Genomic DNA, 24,793 nt, shown 5'->3' with positions numbered 1-24,793 from the left:
GAAACACACTGAAGGGATTTCTGAGCCTAAAGTCGTGTCCTAGTCGTGTCCTATCCGCACCTGCAAATCTGTGATACAATAATATCATGTATAATTAAATATCCTGTTTCCCTGAAAATAAGACCCAATCAGAAAATAAGCCCTAACATGATTTTTCAGGATGTTCATAATATAAGCCCTACCCCAAAACAAGACCCAATTAAAATCATCAACTAGGCAGACACATTTAATACCGTATTTCCCCCAAATAAGACCTAACTAGAAAATAAGACCTAACTAGAAAATAAGACCTAACTAGAAAATAAGACCTAATGCATATTAATATAAGTCCTGGTCTTATTTTGGGGGAGGGTTGCGTGGGGCATCTTGTGCGCATGCATGGCGGCGGGGGGCATGCGCGGGGTGGGGCACGCACGCTCATTGCATTATTGCTTTTGGCAAGACTGCCCCTCTTCGAGCTTCAGGTAGCCTTCGTCCCATTGAGCCCCAAAGTTCTGTGTCTAAGCGAGGCATTTGTGAAGTGAGTTTTGCCCCATTTTACGACTTTGCCTGCCGCAGCCATTAAATGAATTGCTGCAGCTAGTAACACAGTCCCCATTGAGTTCACTTATCAGACGGTTGCAATTTTGAATTTGGATCTCGTGACTATAGGTTGCCGCAACGGTCATGTTGGGTTCTCATAAGTCACTTTTTTCCAGTACTGTGGTAACTTTGAATAGTCGCTAAACGGACCCGTTGCAAGTTGAGGACTCCCTCATTCCCATTACATTTACTCTTCCCTGCAGACACTTGGGTAGTTTCCTCCAGTTCTTACTATCCCCATTGATCAGCTCCATAGCTTCAGGGAGCCATGGCTGCCGAAGAAACTGTTTTCCTAGTAATAAATACTCTTGGGTATATAGCCTAGAATCCAAACAGTATCAACATTTCCCAGATATTCTCCCCCATCTTAGTGGGGAGGAGGGGAATAGCCTTTCTATTTTAGAAAGTTCCAAAGAGGCAAAACCCTTGGGGGAGGGAGAAGCCAGAGTCCTTTGGAAATAAACATTGCTGGATTTCAGGAACCAAACCATTACTCCATTATCTCCCCCCCTCCCATTTCCCAAATAATTACAGGTTTACTGTTGTTCTTCCATCGGAGACGTGTTTTTCACTTGGTTTTTCTCTGACTCCCCGATGGAATTATAGCTGGGTCTTTAGCTGGAATATTCCCTCCGTATTAATTATTGTCCTAAAGAGCTCTTCCGTGTCACAAGGCCGTGCTTTTTAATAAGTGGATTCATCCCCCCACCTTTCTCTTTTTTTTCCTAGGAGAAGCACTGCCAGCAGAAATACAACGTCTCTTGCATCATGATTCTTCCCCAGTACCAACGCAAGGGCTATGGCAGATTCCTCATTGACTTCAGTAAGCCCCTTCTTATTCTTTGTTTTTCTAAATTGTTGGTTTTTTTAAAAAAAATCCCCCTCATCTAAAACTTGGCTTTACGATTTACAGAGTGTACAATTCTCTTGCAACTCATTTGGCAGGATGTGACTTCAAAAGGATTCTTTACCTGAATTAGCTCTATTTTGCAATTCCAGGAAACCTTTTTTCCCTGCCTCTTAGCTGTTTTCTGTGAAAATAAATGTTTCATTTATTGCGTGTGTCTTACATCAGTGTCTCCCCCCCTCCCCCGTTGCATGTCCTTTCAGCAATCTTAAATTAACAGTCTTCCGGCTTTAAATCTGAAACTTGTTTTTATCCAGACATCCATTCCGGTAAATTGTTGCTAATTTAGATCATAGTTATATAATAGTGGCGTGGCTCAGCAGTTAAGAGGCTGGGCTTCTCTGAAAAGCTGGCAGTCCAGAGGTTTGAGACTCAGGCGCCACGTGATAGGATGAACTCCCATCCTCTTCCCATCTTCTGCCCATCTAGAAGTTTGAAAGCGTGCAAATGTGAATAGAAAATAAAAAGAAAAGAAAGCTCAGGACTATATTTGTTGGAAATACATGGAAGAGGCCTTCATTCTGCAGTGGATAGATAATGGCTAAAAGGAGGAGGAGGAGGAAGGAGAAAGAAAGAAAGAAAGGAAGAAGGAAGGAAGGATAGACAGACAAACCACTTTGATGTGATGGTAACAGCATTCCGTGACATCATGCTGGCCACTGAACCATGGAAATGTCTTCAGACAGCACATGGCCTTGAAACTGAGATGTGTATCACCCCCTATGGTCAGCAACAACTAGCTGAGTAAAATCCACAGGGACTCTTTACCTTTACTTTATGGACTTGTGGTGCTGTTACACCTCTGTTTAGGGATGCGGTAATTCAGTGACTAAGACTCCGAGCTTGTTGATCAGAAAGGTTGGCAGTTCAGCAGTTTGAATCCCTAGCGCCGCGTAACGGAGTGAGCTCCTGTTACTTGTCCCAGCTTCTGCCAACGTAGCACTTCGAAATCAGGCAAAAATGCAAGTAGAAAAATAGGGACCACCTTCGATGGGAAGGGAACAGCATTCTGTGTGCCTTCGGCATTGAGTCATGCCAGCCACATGACCACAGAGACGTCTTCGGACAGTGCTAGCTCATCGGCTTTGAAACGGAAATGAGCACCACCCCCTACAGTCGGAAACCACTAGCACATATGTGCGAAGGAAACCTTTATCTTTTTACACCTCTGTTTAGGTCCATCAGCCTTGGGGGGGTGTGTGTCAGAGTGGCCTGCTGGAATCTCAGAGAGGAATGTGAGGGGAGTTCCAGTGGCTGTCTGGAGATGCCCTGTGGTTGCTAGTTCCCAGCCAAACAAACAAGCAAAGATTTCCCTATCCAGTCATGTCTGTCTGTAGAGGTGGTGTTCATCTGCATTTCTTAACCAAGGGTTGTTCAAAGACACTTTCATAGTTGCATGGCTGGCATAATTATACACCCGAGGTGCACAGAACGCTGTTACCTTCCCACCAAAGTGGTATCTATTTATCCACCGACTGGGGAATCCTGGGAGTTGAAGTCCACAAGCCTTCAAAGTTGCTAAGGTTGGGCATCCCTGCTTCTAGAGCCTTTGACTTGTCCCAAGTTTGGATTACTGTATTTTTCAGAGTATAAGACACACCTTTCCCCCCACCCACCCCCAAAAAGAGGGTGAAAATTTGGGTGCATCTTATGCACTAAATGTAGCCCCACTCACCCCTACCAGTGGCCAAAAATGCGAGGCACGGAGGCAGCGATGGTCTGTGGCAATCCCTGCAGCCTGGAACAGCTGATTGGGGCTATTCTGGCACTCACCAATCAGCTGTGCTGAATCAGGCTGCAGTAAGTGCTAAAGCTGACCTGGCTAGTCAGAGTTTGCAGCAGCAATCACATTCAGAAAGCACACACAAGTAACTGATTCAGCAGGATTCAAAATAATAATAATATACAATACCAAAAGCAGGTTTTCCAAGGTAGCAGTCAATACAAGCAAAACACAAGCAGTTTCACTTTCAGTACTCAGCTAAGCCAGTCTCCTTCCAGTCTCCTTGTAGCTCACACAGCAAATACTGTTTCAGAATCCAAATAGCCCTCATTGGCTGACTTAGTTGCTATGCCTATTCATTGGCTGACCTTGTTACCTTGTGTCAGCTGAATACCATGGATGCTAGTAGGCAGAGGCAGAGTTTTTTTTCCTTCTTATTTTCCTCCCCAAAAACTAAGGTGCGTCTTATACTCCGAAAAATACGGTAATCCATTTTGCAAAGGAGGAATCGATGGCAATTCTGTGATTCTGCCTTCGAACCTTGGTTGACAGAACAAAGAGGTGACGTTTGAGTTGCAAACTACTGTTGTGTCTAGAAAAAATGAATTGTGTACTTCTGTACCAACCTGAAACTTCAGACATTATTTGAGAAAGAAGAAGTAAGCTGATTATTCTTTTCAGTTGATCTCAAAAGACCAGAAAAATCTGATACATGCAGATTGTTTTATTTTGAAAAAGGCATCTTGAATTGTGCACGGAAGCCAACTAGTAGCCAAATTCAGTTGGATAGCAAAAGTACCTTATCTGGACTTGATGGCAATGACAGGAAATATAAAGCAATTCAGTGCTTTCTGGAGAGGAAGAGAAGTTCCATTTTCAAAGACAAACTAAGTACCTCTTTACTCATTCTCTCCCCCATCTTTAAATGAGAAGACGCTCACTTGTGCAGGCAGCTTCCTCTGTCTCCGAAAGTGAGCTGCACACATAATGTGCCCTAAAGGGATGCTGACATTTCCGTCCTCATTATCTGAAACGAACGCTATGCGCTGATAACAATTTCTGGCTGGCATTCCCGTTCTTTTTTACCTTCTTTAAGTAATTGCTTGTTTACCATCTTGTTGCTGTCTGGTGTATTTGAAAAGCTGAGTGAATCCTAGGGCTTCAAACAAGTCTCTAAATTGACTTTCATCATCAGCTTGCTCAAGGTAAACACTGATTTGAAGTCTGGGGAGGAAAACCCTCTTAATTATGAGAGCTACTTTGTTTTAACTGATCCCGTTGATCTTGGGATGGGAGGAAGCGACTCGAGTTTACTTTTTATAAAGCCAGGTCACATAATGAATGATGGATTCCCTGACTTGAAGGTGAAGAATCATTCTAATTAGCTTTGTTGATTTGATCAATGGTTCTGACTGAGGCTTCCCAAGAGCATGAAGCAAACTCATGGTCCCAACAAAAAACCCGTGAATTCTGCTCATTCACGTCCAGCAAAGTCTTTCAAGGGAGGATTTACAGTCACAGACCTTATCTGGCTTGGAGAGCTGCCAGGCCGAGATCTGCAAAACTTGGCAAGGAGTCTCGGAGAGACACAAACCAATTAAGCGAAATAATTGTCTCCTGCAAGCTCCACTCCCCTTTCGCACCTCTTTTATTTCCTCTTGGAGGGGACATTCATCATCCCCCTGTGGCTTTACTCCTGAGTTGGCCCTTTTTCCTTAGCTGTTCCCTTCTCCTGGCAGCTGGCAGGCTCCAGCTATTCTTCTGCCTCACTGATGTCTGACTTTGAAGGCAGCTGGTATTCGGCATACGGCCCTGGCCACCTCTCTGCCTCCGATGCAGAGCCCTCATCAGGCTGCTGGCGGACCACAACACCAATATACAAGTGGTCTGTGACTTATTGAACCCAAAATTTCTGTTGCTAAGTGAGACATTTGTTAAGTGAGTTTAGCCTCACTTAACTTTCTTGCCAAAGGTCTTAATTGAATCACTGCAGTTCTTAAGTTAGTGACACGATTGTTAAGGGAATCTGGCTTCCCGATGGACTGCTTGCAAAAGGTAATCACATTACAACCTTCATAAATATGAGTCAATTGCCAAGGTTCCAAATTTTGACAGGGATGATGCAAAGGTCATAAATGTGAAAAACGGTCATAAGTCATCCTCCCCCAGTGCCATTGTAACTTTGAACCATCACTAAATGAACTGTTGTAAGTCGAGAACGATCAGTAACCAGAAAAATCAAGCAGCTGCCAGCCCTTTCTTTGTATCTCTAAACAGTCACTTATAAACCTTTTTTTAATTAAAAATTTGTATTTTTAATTTTCAAAACAAACACAACACATCCTTCTTTACATACTGTAGAAAGTGTATCAATTGGTTACAAAAAGGCTTTCGTGCATCTCTTCCACAGAACAAACATGATTCATATTAACTCAAGTATTTTAATTCAGATATTTATACATGTTACTATCATCATACCTCCATTTTCATTTGACTATAATTGTTTAAGCGTCCTTCATCATAAAATATACCAAGATTTAATACATAACCACATACTGGCCTTTTAATTACTATTTCTAAAATCCTCCAATAACACGGAATCCTTATGTCCTATTCTAGCTAAACATTCATAATATTTAATAACAAAATTTTCTAATCCTCCTTTCCAAATCACTGTTTACAATTTACATCCAGTTTCCTTATGTTGTATCTATACCTATATATACGTTGTTATCATCCCTCATTTATTTAACTATATCCTGTATCATAACATTTTCCCCCTAATAATCAAGACTTAACTGTAGCTAACTTAGTTCTTTTTAATTAACCTTTATATATAATCCAAAAGGATTCCTAATCTTCCTTTCATGGGTACCATTCAATATTCATACCCAATTATTACTTATCATAACACTACACATTGTATACATTATTATCATTATCAATTATTTATTTAACTATATCTGTTGTCACTAAATTTCACTAAGTTTAACTAGTTTTAAATTATACTCTTCCATCTATCAACCTGTATCTTTCCAGTAGCAAAACAGTCTCATATCTTCTGCCATTTGTGGTGTCAGTCCTCTAATCATCTCCTTAATCAACTTTCTATGGACTCCTCTTAGCAACTTAGCTTATAAAATCTCTCATGTAATTTCGATGCCCTTCTTCTGTTTCGTTAATCACCTTATCTTTGATTGTTGGTAGTGTTATCAATGATATTGCTAATAAAATTTCTCTCTTTAAATCCATAAATTCTTTTGTTTTTTCTTCTTCTGTATCTTGCCATCTGGGGTAGATTTCCCCTCAATTTAATTCCTCTTTCAGTATTCTACTCTTTCCATTTTCAGAGACAAACCAATCACCATAAATATCAGCAAATTTAATTTCTTTATATTCATTTTCCTCTTCGAGTTTTAGGATTTTAACCACCACTTTTCCCACTTGATAAACGTCTCCAACATCTTCATCATATTTTACTGTTAGATGCTCTAAGTCTTCCAACTTCTTCTCTATTCTCTCATACGTGTTTGATAATTTCTGTATTTCTGAGAATATCTTTTGCAAACTTAAAGTTTCTTTCTGCTATTGAAATTGTGCCATTATCTCCAGCTAACAAACACTGCTGCTCTAGCTTGGAAGGTTTTAACAAGATTAAGCATAGATTCGCAATAACGTTTTATTTTCACTTTTCTCTGGTTAATCTGTATGCTTTTCTTCTTATCACTCTCTATAAACAAGCAGTGAGACTTTGGAGTGCCAAGCCAGGATAATCAGTGAGAAAAGTAAGAGTGTTTCGTTTCCAATACACAAACCTCCAGCCTCCAAGTAGCAGTGTTATTGTTGCAATTTTCTTTGTTTCTTTTTGTATCTTTTTGTATTTCAAGTTTAAAAAAAGTCCGATTCTTGAATGAGTTAGAAGAACGAACACCCACAGTAATGAAAGAGGAGAATTTTAGTCCATAGGTTACAAGGAATAATAAAAGAAAAAAAAATAGAAGAAGAAAATTTAATCCATTCGTTTTAAAAGGCTTGCATAAATTCCATCTATGAAGATAGCATTTAAAAAGTAAGATAACCCACTGTCCAAAGCCATTCCAAACTTAATTCCGCTGCTTATTTCTTTTGTTCTCCAATTTAAATTAATTTAAAGGTTTTTTTTGTCACTTTTAAAACGGTAAAAATTCCTCGCCAGCTGGAAACACTTTTTCTTTCCGTATCCTTACGTTTTGGAGCCGCCCCGACTTCATCAGCCTAATGGCTGGATTTTTTGTCGCTGGCTTGAAGAACTTCTCTTGGATCGATCAGGGACTTTGTGATGTCCCTGAGATCAGCAAGATGTATGCTTCCTGTTCACCATCTCTGCGGGATAGTTTAGGTCCGATTGGACTACCCAGTGGCAAAAGTATCAGCTGCAGTCTCGGAGCATCAAGACCGCATGTCCGTATCATTGCGACATTGGCTCCTTCTCCCCAGTCACTTATATTCCTGATATTGAGAGCTTGACTGCTGTAACATCCTAGACAGGGAGCTGCCCTTTGGAACTTTAAAAAGCAGTTACTGGCACTTAATCATATCCAGCCTGTAGCTTGCCTTCCAAATCACCCAGGGAGCACATCTTAAGGCAGGGATGAGCAACTAAAGGAACTTTATGACTTACGGACTTCCACTCCCAGAATTCTTGAGCTAGCATGCCTGGCCCAGGAATTCTGGGAGTGGAAGTCTACAAGTCGTAAAGTTGCCATACAGTAGTTGCTCATTCCTACCCTAAGGTGTATGGGACGCGGTGGCACATAAAAATGCAAGTAGAAAAATAGGAACCATCTTTGGTGGAAAGGGAATGGCGTTCTGTGCGCCTTTGGTGTTTAGTCATGCCGGCCACATGACCACGGAGACATCTTTGAACAGCGCTGGCTCTTTGGCTTTGAAATGGAGATGAGCACCGCCCCCTAGAGTCGGGAACGACTAGCTCATATGTCCAAGGGGAACCTTTACCCTAAGAAGGTTTGACAAATGAGGTTTTTACAACAGGTTGAAGATCAGCACATTCACCATGACATACACCTATGTGGAATGTAGACCACACTATTGGTTGTGCCACCCCCCCCCCCCACACACACACACTAATGAAGGCAATAAAATGATGTATAATTTGAAAATGTGCATTGAGTCCCCTTCCTACAAGTTGGGGATGAACATGGAGTTCAAACTCTTCACATGATGAGGTGAATGGAATAGCAGATGCTTCTCTTGGGAGAAGAGGCAGACTTCTTCGTCTTGGGGAAACTTCTAAAGTATCCACTTTTAGAAGTAAGCCCCCCCCCTCCAAAATTTGAGGTGCCTTTTTATCTTACAGAGAATCCTGCTTTCTCTCAGTTGGTCAGTGTGTACCGAAGAGAGGCACAGAAAAAAAGAGACGAGAACGCAGAGTTTAATAGAAATAGTACAGAATTTTAAGTAAAAGAACTTAAGGGAGCAAAAAGTAATCCTACAACAGCATATTAAAAGTTAAGTATGACTCCTGTTGCCATCTTGAGGCGGACGATAGACAGAATAGAATGTACTGTAAAAGAAAGAGAGTAGATGCCCTCTTGCATTTTGTTGGTAGGCTGTTAATCATCACAGGCATATCTGTCCCCTAGTGGCCACAAACAAAACTCAGATGCAGAAATGTATTTATATTTTAACAGAATAGGAAGGGACCTTCCAATCATCATCATCTTCTTTTAATGACCCATAATCCCTCGTGGGGTGGAGTTTGAGTAACTGAATGGAACTAGCTGAGTATTTACAGGAAGATGCCCTTCCTGTCACCAATGCAGAGTTTTATTCAGCAGATATAATCTCGTGCCCAGAGAGAGAGAGAGAGAGAGAGAAATATCTGCCTCTACCTAGGATTGAACTCACAGCCTCCCTGATTGTGAGGCAAGAGCTCCATCTCTAGGCCACCGCACTGCCCTTGGAAGGGACCTTCCAATACATGTTTATAATCAACCTGGACATCATTCTTCAGTAGAACGGGTGCTAAAGCCCTTCTCTGTGGCTTGGAAGAATGACTTGTGGTCCTTGAAAATTAAGATCTTGGTTAGAGGGATCCATATCACTATGGTTTTCACATGTCCATCCGTCTTCCAGAAAAATCTCAGTTCTTTATGAAAATATCTCTTGGTGTTCTGGCTCCCTTTCTTGACTAAGCAGTGGAGAAGGTAGCATTTATTAATACATATTACCTTATGTTTCAGAGTATAAGACACTCCGGAGTATAAGATGCACTTAGTTTTTTGGGCGGGCAAAATCTGCCTCTGCCTACTAGCATCCATCAGTAGTCATCTGGCTAGCGTCCTTAACAAACAGCTTGGTCAGCTTCAGCACATTAGTTCCTGCCTGCGCTATGCTCACACGTGCCTCATTGGGGCTGATAAGCAGCTTCAAAAGCACAGCTGATTGTCGTGGGGCAATCCAGTGAGTAAATCAGGCGAAGTGCGGAAGCGGTCAGACAAGGCAGCAGCTGTTCTGGGTTGCCATTTTGGTCTCCGTACCTCACGTTTTCAGCCTCCAAACGCTCCGTTTGAGACACCTTCAAGGCTACGGGGATTGCCAAAGCACATCGCTGCCAGTCACCACCCGAAAATGCAACACACAGAGGCCAAAAACGGGGTGTGCGGAGGCTGAAAACACAATGAGCCAAGTTCTAAAACGCAATGCACGGAGGCGGCAATGGCCTGTGGCAATCCCTGCAACCTGGAACAAGTCTAAAACGTGACACATGGAGGCCAAAGGGTGGGCGGGGCTACATTTGAATATAAGACATACCCAAATTTTCATCCTCTTTTTTGGGGTGGGGGGAGTGTGTCTTATACTCTGAAAAATATGGTAGACTTCTATCCCATTTTTTTGTGCAGGAGCTGAAGGGAAGCTCCCTGAGATTGATGTTCATAAGGACCAGAGTAACAATGTGTTGGCCATAACAATTTGTTTCGTGATCCCTTTCCCACCAGAGGTGTCACTAGTGGTCTTTCATGGGCCCTTAGTTGCTCTCAACTTAAACTTCCAAGTAAACTTGGAAGAGTGTGGTTGTGTGTGAACCAAACCTGGTCCTGAGTGCTTTCTCTTTTTTCTCTTAGGTTATCTCCTATCCAAACGCGAAGGCCAAGCCGGATCCCCCGAGAAGCCGCTGTCTGACTTGGGTCGTCTTTCCTACATGGCATATTGGAAAAGTGTCATCTTGGAGTGCCTTTATCACCAAAACGACAAGCAGATCAGCATCAAGAAGTTAAGCAAACTTACCGGCATCTGTCCTCAAGACATCACCTCGACTCTTCATCACCTGCGCATGCTTGATTTCCGTAACGATCAGTGAGCATCACCCTTCCTTCTCTCACGGAATCGGGGGACTTTGGGAAATGGCAGGATTACTCTCAAAGAGGCAAAAATCCCAAAAAATGGGAAAATGATTTTTTTAATACTCAATTTTTCTAGCTTGTGCTATCAAGATTTATTGAGAGGGATGGAATCTTTTTTTTTTTTTTTGCAATCTCAGAAGTCAAGGTGAATTTAGAGAGCCAGAGAAGTGACTGAGAAGTTGAAGGAAAGAAAAGAGTAGAGTAGAGTAGAGTAGAGTAGAATAGAATAGAATAGAATAGAATAGAATAGCTCAGAACATGGAATAGAATAGGATTAGATTAGATTAGATTAGATTTAGTTGGAAGGGATATTGGAGGTCTTCTAGTCCAATCAACTACTTAGGCAGGAAACCCTACACCACTTCAGACAAATGGTTATCCAACACCTTCTTAAAAACTTCCAGTGTTGGAGCATTCACAACTTCTGGAGGCAAGGAGTTCCACTGATTAATTGTTCTCACTGTCAGGAAATTTCTCCTCAGTTCTAAGTTGCTTCTCTCTTTGATTAGTTTCCACCCATTGTTTCTTGTTCTGCCATCAGGAGCTTTGGAGAATAGCTTGACTCCCTCTTCTTGGGGGCAGCCCCTGAGATATCGGAAGACTGCTATTATGTCCCCCCTAGTCCTTCTTTTCATTAAACTAGACATACCCAGTTTCTGCAACCATTCTTTATATGGGATGATGCATTATTATGAGCCCAACCAATGTGGAATAAGTCCGTGTCCAGAGTCTCTGTGACATTTTGAAGGCCACGGGTTTACAGTGGTGAGCAACGGCTGCACTGCTTAGTAGCAAATGCTTCTAGTCTCCCAATCACCTTTTTTCTCCCTACTTTTACATATTTACAGCATGAACATGATGCTGAGGAGTGCAGTGGCCTAGAGGTGGAGCTCTCGCCTCACAGTCAAGAGGCTGTGAGTTCAATCTCAGGTAGAGGCAGATATTTCTCTCTCTCTCTCTCTGGGCACAATGAGAAAGTATCTGCTGAATAAAACTCCGCATTGTGGACAGGAAGGGCTCCATTTAGTTGCTCAGACTCCACCCCGCAAGGGATTATGGGGTCATTAAAAGAAGATGATGGCATGAATTTGAAATTTATCTCCAGCTAGCTAACTATTTCTCACAATTTTCCCCATCATTCTTCCTTCCTTCCTCAGATTTGTGATTGTTCGACGGGAAAAACTTATCCAAGACCATATGGCAAAGCTGAAACTGAACATCCGGCCTGTAGTCGTGGACCCAGAATGTCTGCGCTGGACCCCTGTCATCGTCTCAAACTCAGTGGTTTCTGAGGATGAAGAGGATGATCCCGAAGAGACAGAAATCGAGGTCCCACAGCAGTCACGGGAGAGAGACATTGAGGTCAGAATGCAAGGTGTTTGATAGTGTAGAATCATAAAATAACAGAGTTGGAAGGGACCTTTGAAGTCTTCTAGTCCAACAAACTGTTTAAGCAGGAGGCCCTATATGATCCCAGACAAATGGCTGTCCAGTCTCTTCTTAAAAACCTCCAGTGATGGAGCACCCACAACTTCTGGACGCAATCCATTCCACTATTTAATTGTTCTCACGCTCAGGAAGTTTCTCCTTAGTTCTAGGTTAGATCTTTCTTTAATGATCCATTACTTCTTGTACTGCCCTCAGGTGCTTTGGAAAATAGATTGGCCCCCATCTTCCCTGTGACAGAAAATAGATTGAGACCCCCACCCCTCTTCTCTATCACCCCATCTTCTATCTGACAGAAAGACTATTTCATCATGTCAACCCTAATCTTCTCTTTGTTAGACCAGACATGCCTGCAGTTCTTGGCAGTTGACACATTCATCATATGTTTTAGCCTCCAGTCCCATGATCCTCTCTGTTGCTGTTCTCTGTATGCTTTCTGGAGTTTCAACGCAGCCTGACACCTACGGGCTCCTCTAGCATGGTGTCTCTCAATCTCAGCAACTTTTAAGACCTGTAGACTCCAGCTCCCAGAATTCCCTAGCCGGGAATTCTGAGACCAAAGTCTATATATCCATATGCAGCAAAGAGATTGAGTCTGTAGAGATTCTTAGTCATCCAGGTCATGGTTATCCCAAAGGTGCTTTTTCAGGAGGCAACTGGAATTTCTTGTTTTTTCTTTCTTTTGAAGATGTTTCGCTTCTCATCCAAGAAGCTTCTTCAGCTCTGACAGGATAGTGGGGAATGGAAGGATTTATACTCTTTGCAGACTACTAGTCATTTGCATCCTTTTAGAGGGTCGTTGAGGCCACTTGGAGGTTTATCTGAGTCCTCAAGGTCACCTGAGTGGTGCAAATGGGTGTGGAGCCTTCTTGGAACCGTTGAAAGGACTGTGTTGAACACTGGAGATAGATGATGTCGTCTCCCTTCCCCCTTGTCCAGCTCCAGTCTACAACACGGGTCCTTTCAGCACTTCCAAAAAGGCTCCACACCCATTTGCACCACTCAGGTGACCCTGAGGACAGAGCCAAATCTCCAAGAGGCCTCAATGACCCTCTAAAACGATGCAAATGGCCAGCTGTCTGCAAGGAACATAAATCCTTCCATTCCCCACCAGCCAGCCAGAGCTGAAGAAGCTTCTCAGATGAGAAGCAAAACGTCTTCCAAGAAAAAAATCAGAAAGTCCAGTTGCCTCTTGAAGAAGCACCTTTTGGGACAAAGAAATTGAGAAATGATGGTCTAGCAGTTCAGAGAGCGGTTGTCGAAAAGGAGTCTCGCAATTTTTCAAAAATCCTACTGGAAACAAAGCTCATTCTCTATTTTTCCCCTTCAAGCTGACTTCTTTGCTTACCTCTTGAAGACAGTGGTGAAATTCAAATTTTGTTACTACTGGTTCTGTGGACGTGGCTTGGTGGGCGTGGTTTAGTGGGTGTGGCAGGGGAAGGATATTGCAAAATCTCCATTCCTACCCTACTCTGGGGCCAGCCAGAGTGGCATTTGCTGGTTCTCTGAACTCCTAAAAAATGTCTGCTACCGGTCTGTCAGAATCTGCTGGATTTCATCCCTGCTTGAAGGGCATTTAAAGTCTGCCCCTGCTCAACCTGGGACTTCCACAACTCCAATAGCTTCATTCACCAATTTCATAACCACGCTTTTAAAACAATTACCAGTCCCTGCTCTACCAGTCCCATGAGCTTTTTGTTTGTTTGTTTCAATGGCAGCCTAAAAAGAATCAAATTTCTTTTTGTGCCCCCCCCCCCCTATTCCCTGCCACCCACAGGTGATAAAGTGCGTCTCCTGGGAGAGGAAAGAACGAGAGTCCTGCTTTCCCTTGGAGAGTGAAAAAAAGCCAGAGATACTCCCGGTCAATGCCCTGCGATCTGGCAAGCAGAGTCTTCCCCTAAGTGGTCTTCCCGCCAACAGCCACACGCCGCGCAGGGGCCGGTGGAGCCGCAAGAACAAGAAGCTGCGGGAATCCTTCGCCGAGAAGGACCCAAAGCTGACCTTGGAGGAGAAGTCGGCCATGGCCAGGGGCGGCCGATGCGGCGAGTGCCAGGAAAAGGCAGCCGCAGCGGCAGCAGCGGTGGCAGCCTCTCGAGGGAGATTTGCCGAGAACGAAGAGAAGATGGCGTCCTCCCAGGGGCAGTGCGGCAAATGCGAGGAAAAGACCCCGACTCCCCGAGGGCACTTTAGTAAAGAGGAAGACAAGCCGGCCTCCTCCCAGGGGCCGTTTGGCAAGGGCGAGAAGCCCTCCGCCGGCCAGAGGCGATGCAGCGAAGGCATGGAGGTCTGGAAGGGGCAGTTGAAAGCTCTGGAGCCCCTGAAAAGCCGCGTCTCGGAGCAGTGCGACAGGATAGCCCGGCGGCACAGCGAAGGGGACCGCACAGCACTCAGGCACTTCAGCGAGAGCAGCGAAGACGAAGACGAGGAGCCCACCAGCCCCTGCTCCAGCTCTCCACCAGTTCTCACCAAGCCAGCGCTGAAGCGGAAGGTGCGTTTCAGCTGCCCCACTATTGAAAGGGCTCGGGAGATGAAAGTGCATTAAACAAATAAGAAGGGTTCAGCCTCAGGACGCACATGGACTCTCGGGGACCCCCTTGTTCCTGCTGGTTTTCCATCCGAGTTTGGTTAGCTGGCATAGTGGAGCAGAAGGATAAGGAAGGGATCATACTGGCAGCTGCTGGAAATCTTACGGATCATTTCTCCAATATTATCTTTAAAAGTGACAGAGATCAGCGATTTGCTATGTTAAAAAATAAGCATGAGCTCAGAAAGCTGAACTCTGCAGCCTATGGCAAACCTATGGCACGCATGCTGGAAGTGGCATGCAGAGCCACTGCTCCGGGCACTTGAGCCATTGCCCTTTGCTCTTCCGGGTTATGGCACGCTGGCCAGTTGGTCTTTTCACATGCGTGGGAGAACTGAAACCAGAAGAACAGCCGCCCCCATGCGAATGCGTGTGCTGGGAAGAGGATCTTCTGGTTTCTGGCATGCGCACTGGCCAGCTGGTCTTCGCACACTCATGCGTACCAGAAATCGGAAAACCAGCTGGCCAGTGCGCATGTGCGCACCAGAAACCAGGAGATCCTCTTCCCAGCACAGGCTTGCGCACCTGGAGGCTGCTCTTCTGGTTTCCAGCAGGCTCATGCGTAGCAGCCAGCTGGTCTTCGCACGTGCAGATCGTGCCAGAAGACAAGGTGGCCGGTGTGCATGCACGTATCAGAAACCGGAAGATCATCCTCCTGGCGCACATGCGCACTAGGCGGTTCTTCCGGTTTCTGGCGCACGCTCCTGTTTTGCCACTCAGTGCCGAAAAGGTTCCCCAATACTGCCATAAGGGTCTCTGGCATTTCCAAGACTGGTAAAAGAAGGGCTGTTTAGGAGTCTGTGTCAGGATTCCAAATAACATCCAAAATTAAATCAGTCCAAGGCAAAGTATTGCTCAAAGATCTAATTTATTAAGAGAGTCATGTTGGCACATCTGGGAAAACCCGAATCTGATCTTCCTGGGTTTTCCCTACCCAGTTGAAAGTTCAAGATCTTGCCCCCCATACCCATAAGTCTATCCAATGGTCCAATCTCCCACTGTCATATGGGCAGTTTCCACCCATCCAGTTCCGGTCAGGTGCAGAGGTGCAGAGACCTTGGCTTTCTAGAAATGTTTTTGTTATGGCTACATATAATCTAACTCTGTACAATCCCCCCTCCCATTTTCCCACAATAGAAAATGCACAGTAGCATAATAGGAAGATTATGAGATCCAAAAGAAAAGATGGCTGCAGTCTTGATAGCTTATGAGTTAGCAGATTGTGGAGATACTTTGCAGTGTTTTCTCACTTTGTTGTTGTTGTTTTCTTTTCTCATTTTCTTTTGTCTGTCTTGTACAGAAGCCCATTCCCCGGAAGAGGCGAGTCCGTAAGCGGAAATACCACAACAGCAGCGTAGTTACCGAAACGATCTCAGAAACAACAGAGGTCCTGGACGAGCCGTTTGAGGACTCTGATTCCGAGAGGCCCATGCCTCAGCTGGAGCCCACCTATGAAATGGAGGACGAGGAGGAGGAGGAAGAGGAGGAGGAAGAGGAGGAGGAGGAGGAGGAAGAGAGCGAGTTGTTCTCCCGAGGATATCTTCGCCGTCTCTCTCCACAGGATTCTCTTAGGCACAGGTCCTCCTTAAAGAGAGGAAGTCAAGAAGCAGAGGAATCGGACGATATGGCTGGTAGGTTTCCTGATAATTTGATTCTGTCTTTATCTGAATCCAGGATGGTGGATCTCTTCCCTCTCTTAGGATCTACTGATCAAGAATGCCCAAGGTTGATATTCTATAAATTTTGAGTTACCATATGTTTCAGAGTAAAACACGCACCTTTTTCCCCTCAAAAAGAGAGTGAAAATCTGGGTGCTTCTTATACACTGAATACATAATTTTTGACCTCCTGAAACCCCTGCCCTCTTTGCAAAAAATGGCCGTGCATAGCCTTTAGGAGGCTTTCAGAGTGTTCTTGGAGGCTGGGGAGGGCAGGAATGAGCGAAACATGGGCTTTTTTGCTCAATTTTGCCCCCCTTCAGCCCCCAGGAGCACTCTATAAGCCTCCTAAAGGCTATGCATGCCCTGTTTTTTGCAAAAAATGGGCCCATTTTTGTGAAAAGGTGCCGTTTTTTGCTCATTTTTCCCCTCCCCCAGTCCCATGAGTACTTTGCAGACATCTCAAACTCTCTGCATGCCCCATTTTTCACAAAAAACGAGACGTACAGAGGGTTTGGGAGCCCTGCAGAGTGCAAAAACTTTTTTTAAAAAAAATTAAATGTTCAAAATCTTGGTGTGTCTTATAGTCCAAAAAACACGGTAATTGTTTTGAGGCTTAGGTGGGCATACCCAATATCTTGGTATGAGGGAATGGCCTTTGAGAGAGACAGAGCAAAGAGATGCAACCGTGTGACGGTCAGATAAAAGGCAGATGAGTCCACAGCAGGAACATTGGCAGGAGAAGAAGCTCAGAGGAGAAGCCTCCCTAGTGTCATGGGCAGTAAAGGAGTTGGGCTGGTGATTTGTACTTGCAAGACTGTGTTAATGTAGTTCTCCAATACTGTAAAATTAGCTTACCTGGTCTTGTTTGCTGTTTGGTCTACCTCATAAGGATGACACCCATCTAACTACCAGCCCTACTTTACCAAAATACTCCTCTGTTTTTGAAGCAAACAAACCCCCCAAACGTTTGCCATATGGAGGGAAGGGGAAATACGGCTAGCAGGATAGCTAGATAGGTCAAAAAGGTGACAGATGGGTTGCCCCAAATATAAACAAGTAAAGGTTTCCCCTGTTCAGTTGTGTCTACCTCTAGAGAGCAATACTCCGTTTCCTCGCTGAGGGACTGTTGTGGCCCGCCAGCGGCCAGCAAAGCTGGCAGCAGATTCGAACAGTGAAGAGGTTGGAGAAGAACATGGGCCAGTCCTGGAGTCTGAGGAAGGCTCTGATGAGGGCTCTGTGTCAGGGGCAATGAGGGGGCTAGGGCAGTCTGCCAGTTACCAGCTGCCTTCAGAGTCGGACATCAGGGAGGCAGCTGAACAACTGGAGCCTGTTCCTAGTGTGCGCATGCACAGAGTTGCCAGACGAAGGGAACAGCTAAAGAACGGGTCGACTTGGGAGTGAGGCCACAGGGGGACGGTGAATGGCCCCTCCCAGAGGAAATAATAGAGGAGAGAAAGGGGAGTATAGTTTGCAGGAGACAATTAGTTGGCTTCATTGGTTCGTGACTCTCTGAGACTCCTTGTCAAGTTCTGCAGATATGGGCCTAGCAGCTCTCCAAGCCAGATAAGGTCTGTGACTGTAAATCCTCCCTCGAAAGACTTCGCTGGATGTGAATGAGCAGAATTCACAGCCAGTTAATAAAAGGGTTTTTTGTCAGGACAAGGAGTTGGCTTCCTGCTCTTGGGAAGCCTCAGTCAGAACAGGGGCTGAACATTGTCCAAAGACGTTTCTGTGGTCATGTGGCTGGCTTGATTGTATGGTGAATAGTAATTAAGGGGGGGAAGCAAGGAGGACGTGGGGAATAGGCACGATACAAAATCTAGACTCAGGGAGGGACTGTGGGGCAGTGAGAAGTGTTGTCCAAAGTCTCCATGCCTTCAGCATCAATGACTCCCTCCCTTTTCAAGAATGATAGGGAAAATTGTGAGAAATAGTTAGCTAGCTGGAGATAAATTTGCTGAAATGGCTGTAAATAAATGTTCCTGCTTGAAGAGAGAGGAAAAAAAACACCAAAGCAGCTGTGCTTGTGCAGCCCAAGCAAGAGTTCTGACCTTGGTTCCATCTGATAAGGTTAGCAGAATTATTCCTACCAGCCCACTTTCCTGGTATTTCAGCCCAAAGCTGCTGCTTAAGGGGCCCAGAACTGGCAGGAATAGGCTAGGCATGCTGTTCCCTGTAGCTGTCTTGCCTTTTTAGACTGCCTGTAGTTTTCACTGAGATCCCTTGAAAACCTTATCCAAAATTAAGATGCTGCAAAAAGGAGAATACCTAGAGAACAACCTCCAAAAGATGAAGGTTAAAATTCTGATATAGAGGCTAGAAAATGATGTCGCTGAAGAAGAAGTGGCGTAAGCACCTATTTTGCATCCCGCTCTGTATCCCTACCTTTTCCCTCTGCAACCCTCACCTCATCCATGACTAAACTAAAATTAGAAAGTAGCATGATGTATTTTTAGCCTAGTAGAAGGTTGCTTTCCAATTATGTTTGTTCAGATGTACCAGGCTGAACTCCCTTGCCAGAAGAAAACAGAGTGGGGAAACTGGTGTTGTATAAATGGGTCTTAGCCCTTCCACACGTTTCCCCCAAGTCTTTTAGCTGACATCTTATAATAGCAGTCACCCACCCACCCGCCCTGAGTACTTTTTGGAATATGCCTCTCAAACTGAGGTGTTTTTTTTAAAAAAAACAAACTAATCTGCATGCAAAATATTTGTGACAAATTAGATATCATGATATCCAAGTACACACAGATGCATAATAAAAAGTGGTTTTCCATTGACATTCCATCTCTCTCTCTGGTTGACTAGTAGATTCCCTTATCTTTGGTTTTTATGTTTTTATTGATTTGATTGCATCCCCCCCCCCCTTTGTTTCATGGTTGTGAGTCGCCCAATGTTGTTGAGAGATGAGTAGCATACAAGTTCAACTTACTATGGTTCATCAGATGCTCAGTCAGGTGCTGAGACTTAGATTTGGTATTTTTATCCACCTATCAAGTCCTTCCCAGGACCTGGATAGGCAGATAAGAATGTTTGAAGAAGTTCAAGAGGCATTGTCTCAGGATGTAAGCTGTGCTATGTAAAGCTGCCTTTTGCAATTGACTGATGGGGATTTTGTCAATGCTGATGGTGTTCAGTTGGTGCTCCGATTGTTTTGGGATTGCACTCAAGGCACCGATTGGCACTACCTTTGCTTCCTTTTGGCACAATTGCTCTACTTCCATTTGCAGGTCTTTCTCTTCTATTCTGCTGTCTCCAGGTTCTGCCACGTCCAATATCCAGATTATCATTATTTTTAATGGTATTAAGTTAATTGTTATTAGGGTTGGTCACTCATTATTATGATTATTATTGTTATTATTTTATTATTATTTTCTAGAAATGCTTCAGTAGCATATGCGTTGAGTCTAGGAGTTGAGAAGTCTAATTTTCCCAGTGAAACAAATCACACTGGCCCAATCACACTGGCCCAATCACACTGGCCCAGAATGTAGTTGACTAAAATCTTGTGTGATTCTATGCAAGTATATAGGGTTGAAAAGTTTACTTAATATGGTCGCACTTACTCAGCCAATAGTGTGGGACAATCTTCTGCAACAGTGAGAGTAAGGGATATAGTTCTCCTCCCCAAATTCTGACTATTTCAGACCAAATATGTCTCTGAGAAAATGAAAAAGAGAAAAATAAATATTATTGTCCTCGTTAATAGTGTATAATAACATTTCACAGACGTCAGGATTTTGATAAAGTTAATGTCAGGGTTCTAAATAGCATCCAAAATTAAATCAGAGTCCGAGGCAAAGGATTCCTCAAAGTTCCAACTTATTAAAAGAGCCATGTTGGCACATCTGGCAAAATCCAAATCTGAAAGCTTCCAGGTTTTCCCACCCAGTTGAAAGTTCAAGATCCTGCCCCAAAACCCACAAGTTAATCACATGGTCCAATCTTCCACTGCGATACTGGTAGCTTCCACCCATCCAGTTCCAGCCAGGCTGGAACCTTGGCTTTCTAAGAAAAATGTTGTTATGGCTACATATCCAATTCTGTATAATCCCCCCTCCCATGTTCCCACAATAGAAAGTAGACAGTAGATAGTGTGGCAGGTCTGAAGTCCAAAAGAAAAGCTGGCTTGCCAGGCATGATAGTTACCTTATTGAATCCTTACAAACCACATAAACAAACCTTATTGATCAGCTCTCGGTTATTGACAATGCCAGCAATGAATAATTGTGGATTGCTGTTCCAAAATTGACGCCATCTGTTTTGTATTCTCTTCAGATTCTCCTACTTTGAAGCCTGTTCCTTTGCTGAGAAAATGCGAGTCGCTGGATTCTCCGCTCCAGCCTGGCACTTCTACACCCATGAAAAAGAAGAAAGGGTGGCCCAAGGGCAAGAGCCGTAAGCCCATCCACTGGAAGAAAAGGCCTGGGCGCAAGCCAGGCTTTCAATTGAGGAGGGGGAAAGTCCGAGTGCCTCCTTTGGAAGAGACCACCGACCTCATGGAAGCCAGTTCCAAATCAGGGCATAAGGCAAAAGTACAGGACGAGGAAGAGCTGATTGAGGAGAAGGAAGAACTTCTGCCCAGTGTTGAAGAAAGGAGAGATGATGATGGGCCTCCGGAAGTCGGGGATTTAGGAGAAGAGGAAGATATTATGCCTGCTAGGGAAATGAGGGCAACATCTCCCGTGGACAGCAGCAACAGTCCAGAAATGGACTCTAAAGAACCCGAACTGGAGGAAGACGCAGAGAAGCCTCAAGCCCTCGAAGACCAGAGGCTGCCATCCGAAGAAGAGCAGCAGGAAGCTGAAGAGCCCGAGCACGATCAGGAAGAGGAAGAAGAGGAAGCTGCCGCCATCGCTAACCAGCACGAAGATCACGACGATGCCGATGACGAAGAAGACGACGGTCACCTGGGCTCTGTCAAAAAGGATGAGCTGGAAGAGCAGGCTGAGAAGGAAGGACTGAAGGAAGAGCCGGAAGTCCAGGAGCCTTTTTTAGAAACAAGCACACAGGATGATAGAGAGGAGGACGCCAAAAATAAGAGCGAAGGAGAGGCCGATTCTGAGGAGGACCCGGTGTCCCATGAGACCTCGGTAGGCTCAGACCTGCTTCCTGGCTCAGAAGACGACCAAGAGGAAGAGCAGCATCCCAAGGAAGGGCTGATGGAGCTGAAGGAAGACGAGCCCATCCCTCACAGCGAACTTGACCTCGAAACGGTGCAGGCCGTGCAGTCCTTGACCCAAGAGGAAGAAAACCACGAGCATGACGTGGCATACCAGGACTGTGAGGAGACCCTGGCTGCTTGCCAGAACCTGCAGAGCTACACCCAGGCTGAAGACGACCCCCAGATGCCGATGGTGGAAGACTGCCAGGCCTCCGAACACAACAGCCCCATCTCCTCAGTCCAGTCTCACCCCAGCCAGTCGGTGCGCTCTGTCAGCAGCCCCAGTGTGCCTGGTGCGCTGGAGAGCAGCTACACTCAGATCAGCCCCGAGCAAGGCTCCCTTTCCGCCCCTTCTATGCAGAACATGGAGACCAGCCCCATGATGGACGTGCCTTCGGTGTCGGACCATTCCCAGCAGGTGGTGGACAGCGGCTTCAGTGACCTGGGCAGCATCGAGAGCACCACCGAGAACTACGAGAACCCCAGCAGCTACGACTCCACCATGGGGGGCAGCATCTGCGGCAACGCCTCCTCGCAGAGCAGCTGCTCCTACGGGGGGCTCTCCTCCTCCAGCAGCCTCACCCAGAACAGCTGTGTGGTCACCCAGCAAATGGCTGGCATGGGCAGCAGCTGCAGCCTCATGCCCCAAGGCAGCGTCCAGCCGACCGCCAACTGCAATATCAAGTCTCCCCAGAACTGCGTGGTGGAGAGGCCCCCAAGTAACCAGCAAGCCACGGCGCAGCCTCCACAGCCCCAGGCCCAGCAGCCCCAGCCACCGCCCCCAGCCCAGCAGCAGCAGCAGCAGCAGCCACCGCCACCCCAGCAGCAGCCGTCTCTGTCGCAGTGTAGCATGAACAACAGTTTCACTCCGGCGCCGATGATCATGGAAATCCCGGAATCCGGCAGCACCGGCAACATCAGCATCTACGAGAGGCTCCCCGGGGATTTCGGGGCCGGCGGTTACTCCCAGCCTTCGGCCACTTTCAGCTTAGCCAAGTTGCAGCAGTTGACCAACACGATTATGGACCCACACGCCATGCCTTACAGCCATTCTTCTGCTGTGACTTCCTATGCAACCAGCGTGTCTTTGTCGAACACGGGCCTGGCGCAGCTGGCCCCCTCTCACCCTCTGGCCGGAGCGGCCCAAGCACAAGCCACCATGACGCCCCCGCCCAACTTGGCCTCCACGACCATGAACCTTACTTCTCCCCTGCTCCAGTGTAACATGCCCACCACCAACATCGGCATCCCTCACACCCAGCGGCTGCAAGGCCAGATGCCGGTCAAGGGCCACATTTCCATCCGGTCGAAATCAGCTCCGTTGCCCTCGGCGGCTGCCCACCAGCAGCAGCTCTATGGCCGCAGCCCTCCAGCCGTGGCCATGCAGGCCAGTCCCCGGGCGTTGGCCGTTCAGCGGGGCATGAATATGGGGGTGAACCTGATGCCCACGGCCCCTTACAACGTCAACTCCATGAATATGAACACCTTGAACGCCATGAACAGCTACCGGATGCCCCAACCCATGATGAACAGCAGTTACCATAGCAACCCTGCCTACATGAACCAGACGGCCCAGTATCCTATGCAGATGCAGATGGGGATGATGGGGAGCCAGGCCTACCCCCAGCAGCCTATGCAGCCCAACCCCCACGGGAACATGATGTACACAGGCCCTTCGCACCACAGCTACATGAACGCTGCCGGGGTCCCCAAGCAATCACTCAATGGGCCCTACATGAGGAGATGAGCAAGACAAGCCCCCCGAAACTTCTTCTCAATCAAGGAACCTTTTATACTGACAAAAAAAGCAGAGACAATGGATCCTTTTATTCCCCCAGTTAAATATTGCTGTAGATCTTAGATAGGGTTTGGTTCCCTTTCGGTTTTAATTTTATTTTTTTAAGGGGGCCTGGTCTTTTTTTAATTTTTCCTTCTTTTTTGGTCTTTGGGAGGGGGGTTGGTTCTCTGGCTTGCGGATCTTGGATTATTTTAATTTTAGTTTTCCTTCCTTCCACAACCTGGGGAAACTTCACCATTCAAATCCATTTTGGGAACTGGGCTTTGGGATTTTTTCCTCTCTTTTTTTTCCCCGTTCCCGTCGGGGGGAGGAGAGGGATTGAAAACGTGCACACGATATATTCCCGTCCTTGAATTTAAAGAGTCCTGACTTTGCCAGAACCACCTGGGCAGAGTCTGTGGTTTCTTTGTTTTTAGGCGCTGGAGTCTTCTTCTCTTCTTGACCCTTGTGCACAGCTCTTCAGATGGCCCAATCCTGAGAGGTCAGATCCTGCCCATCTTCTGTGCCCTTGGCTTCATGGCAGGCACTGGGAGTGATGCATGGAGCCCGAAGCAAATCTTCGGAACCTCTTGCTATTTTCTCCAAATATAGGAACTCTGAATAGTTGATATTTTGTTTTCTCTCCTCCTCCTCCTCCTCCTCCTCCTCCTCCTCCTCCTCCTCCTCCTCCTCCTCCTCCTCCTCCTCCTCCTCCTCCTCCTCCTCCTCCTCCTCCTCCTCCTCCTCCTCCTCCTCCTCTCCACTTACTTTGCTCCCTTCTGGCACTGATAACATTACCTAGTTTGATAATGAAACATCTGCAAGAAAACTACCAAGGTCAGAGAACATCAAAGACCCCACAATCCTTTTCCTCCTTCTCATCCTCCTCTTGTTCTCTCTCTCTCTCGTTCTCTCTCTCTCCCCCTCTCTCCCCCCTCCCTCTCCCTCCCTCCCTCCCTCCCTCCCTGGGTGAACTGAAAAACGGTTTAAATGTAACTGTGCAGCCATTACATATATCCAAGCCGGAAATGTGCGCTCCAGTCCAGCCAAAAACAAGGTGGGGGAGGAACAAGAGTTCTGGAGGTGAACCACCCCTCCAAACCCAGCGACTGGACTTTGCATTACAAAATCTGCTGGGAGGGCCCGGTTCCCAGAGGCACTTGTGCAAAGCTGTCCCACTCCTGGAAGTCGGGATGTTAACATTTAAACGGTTGTCGCGTCTTATATATATATATATTTTTAAAAGAATGGTTTTTTTGGCTGGCCTGGTGCTAGCATGCGGGGAGCAAGGACTCACGTAGGACTTCCTCCTCCTGGTAACAGCCCCCCCTTTTTTTAAAAAATCCCCTTTGCCTCCTTCCATCTTTGGAGGTTCACTAGCTGGAGTTCCCCCTCCCCCCACTGCCTTTTGTGTGAGAGCCTTCCTTTTGGGGAGTGGAGTGGGGGATGAGGACAGGAGGATCCTTCCCCGCATTGCAGTCCATCCTACCGAACTGATCGAAGGACCACAAGACCCGCGGGCCCACACCATCTGCCAATGGCGAGG

General features: G+C 45.9%; 1 protein-coding gene across 3 annotated transcripts in view; it reads left to right on the top strand.

Annotated features, from left to right (window-relative positions):
• KAT6A (lysine acetyltransferase 6A) overlaps positions 1–23,957 on the top strand; it is a 79,294-nt gene extending 55,337 nt beyond the window's left edge. For all 3 annotated transcript variants that reach the window (XM_087706093.1, XM_087706094.1, XM_087706095.1), the window contains exons 12-17: positions 1,312–1,405; positions 10,337–10,568; positions 11,773–11,977; positions 13,839–14,549; positions 15,946–16,276; positions 20,585–23,957. In XM_087706093.1, coding sequence (XP_087562219.1) covers positions 1,312–1,405; positions 10,337–10,568; positions 11,773–11,977; positions 13,839–14,549; positions 15,946–16,276; positions 20,585–23,217 — 4,206 coding nt within the window. In that variant the 3' untranslated portion in view covers positions 23,218–23,957. The remainder of the gene's footprint in view (positions 1–1,311; positions 1,406–10,336; positions 10,569–11,772; positions 11,978–13,838; positions 14,550–15,945; positions 16,277–20,584) is intronic.
• The last annotated feature ends 836 nt before the right edge of the window (positions 23,958–24,793 follow it).

Source organism: Thamnophis sirtalis, unplaced genomic scaffold (assembly GCF_051295495.1).
Source record: "Thamnophis sirtalis isolate CommonGarterSnake01/CBP01778 unplaced genomic scaffold, rThaSir2_p1.2 scaffold_2, whole genome shotgun sequence".
In the NCBI taxonomy this organism is placed as follows: domain Eukaryota; kingdom Metazoa; phylum Chordata; class Lepidosauria; order Squamata; family Natricidae; genus Thamnophis; species Thamnophis sirtalis.
This window is presented reverse-complemented; position numbering and strand designations above follow the sequence as displayed.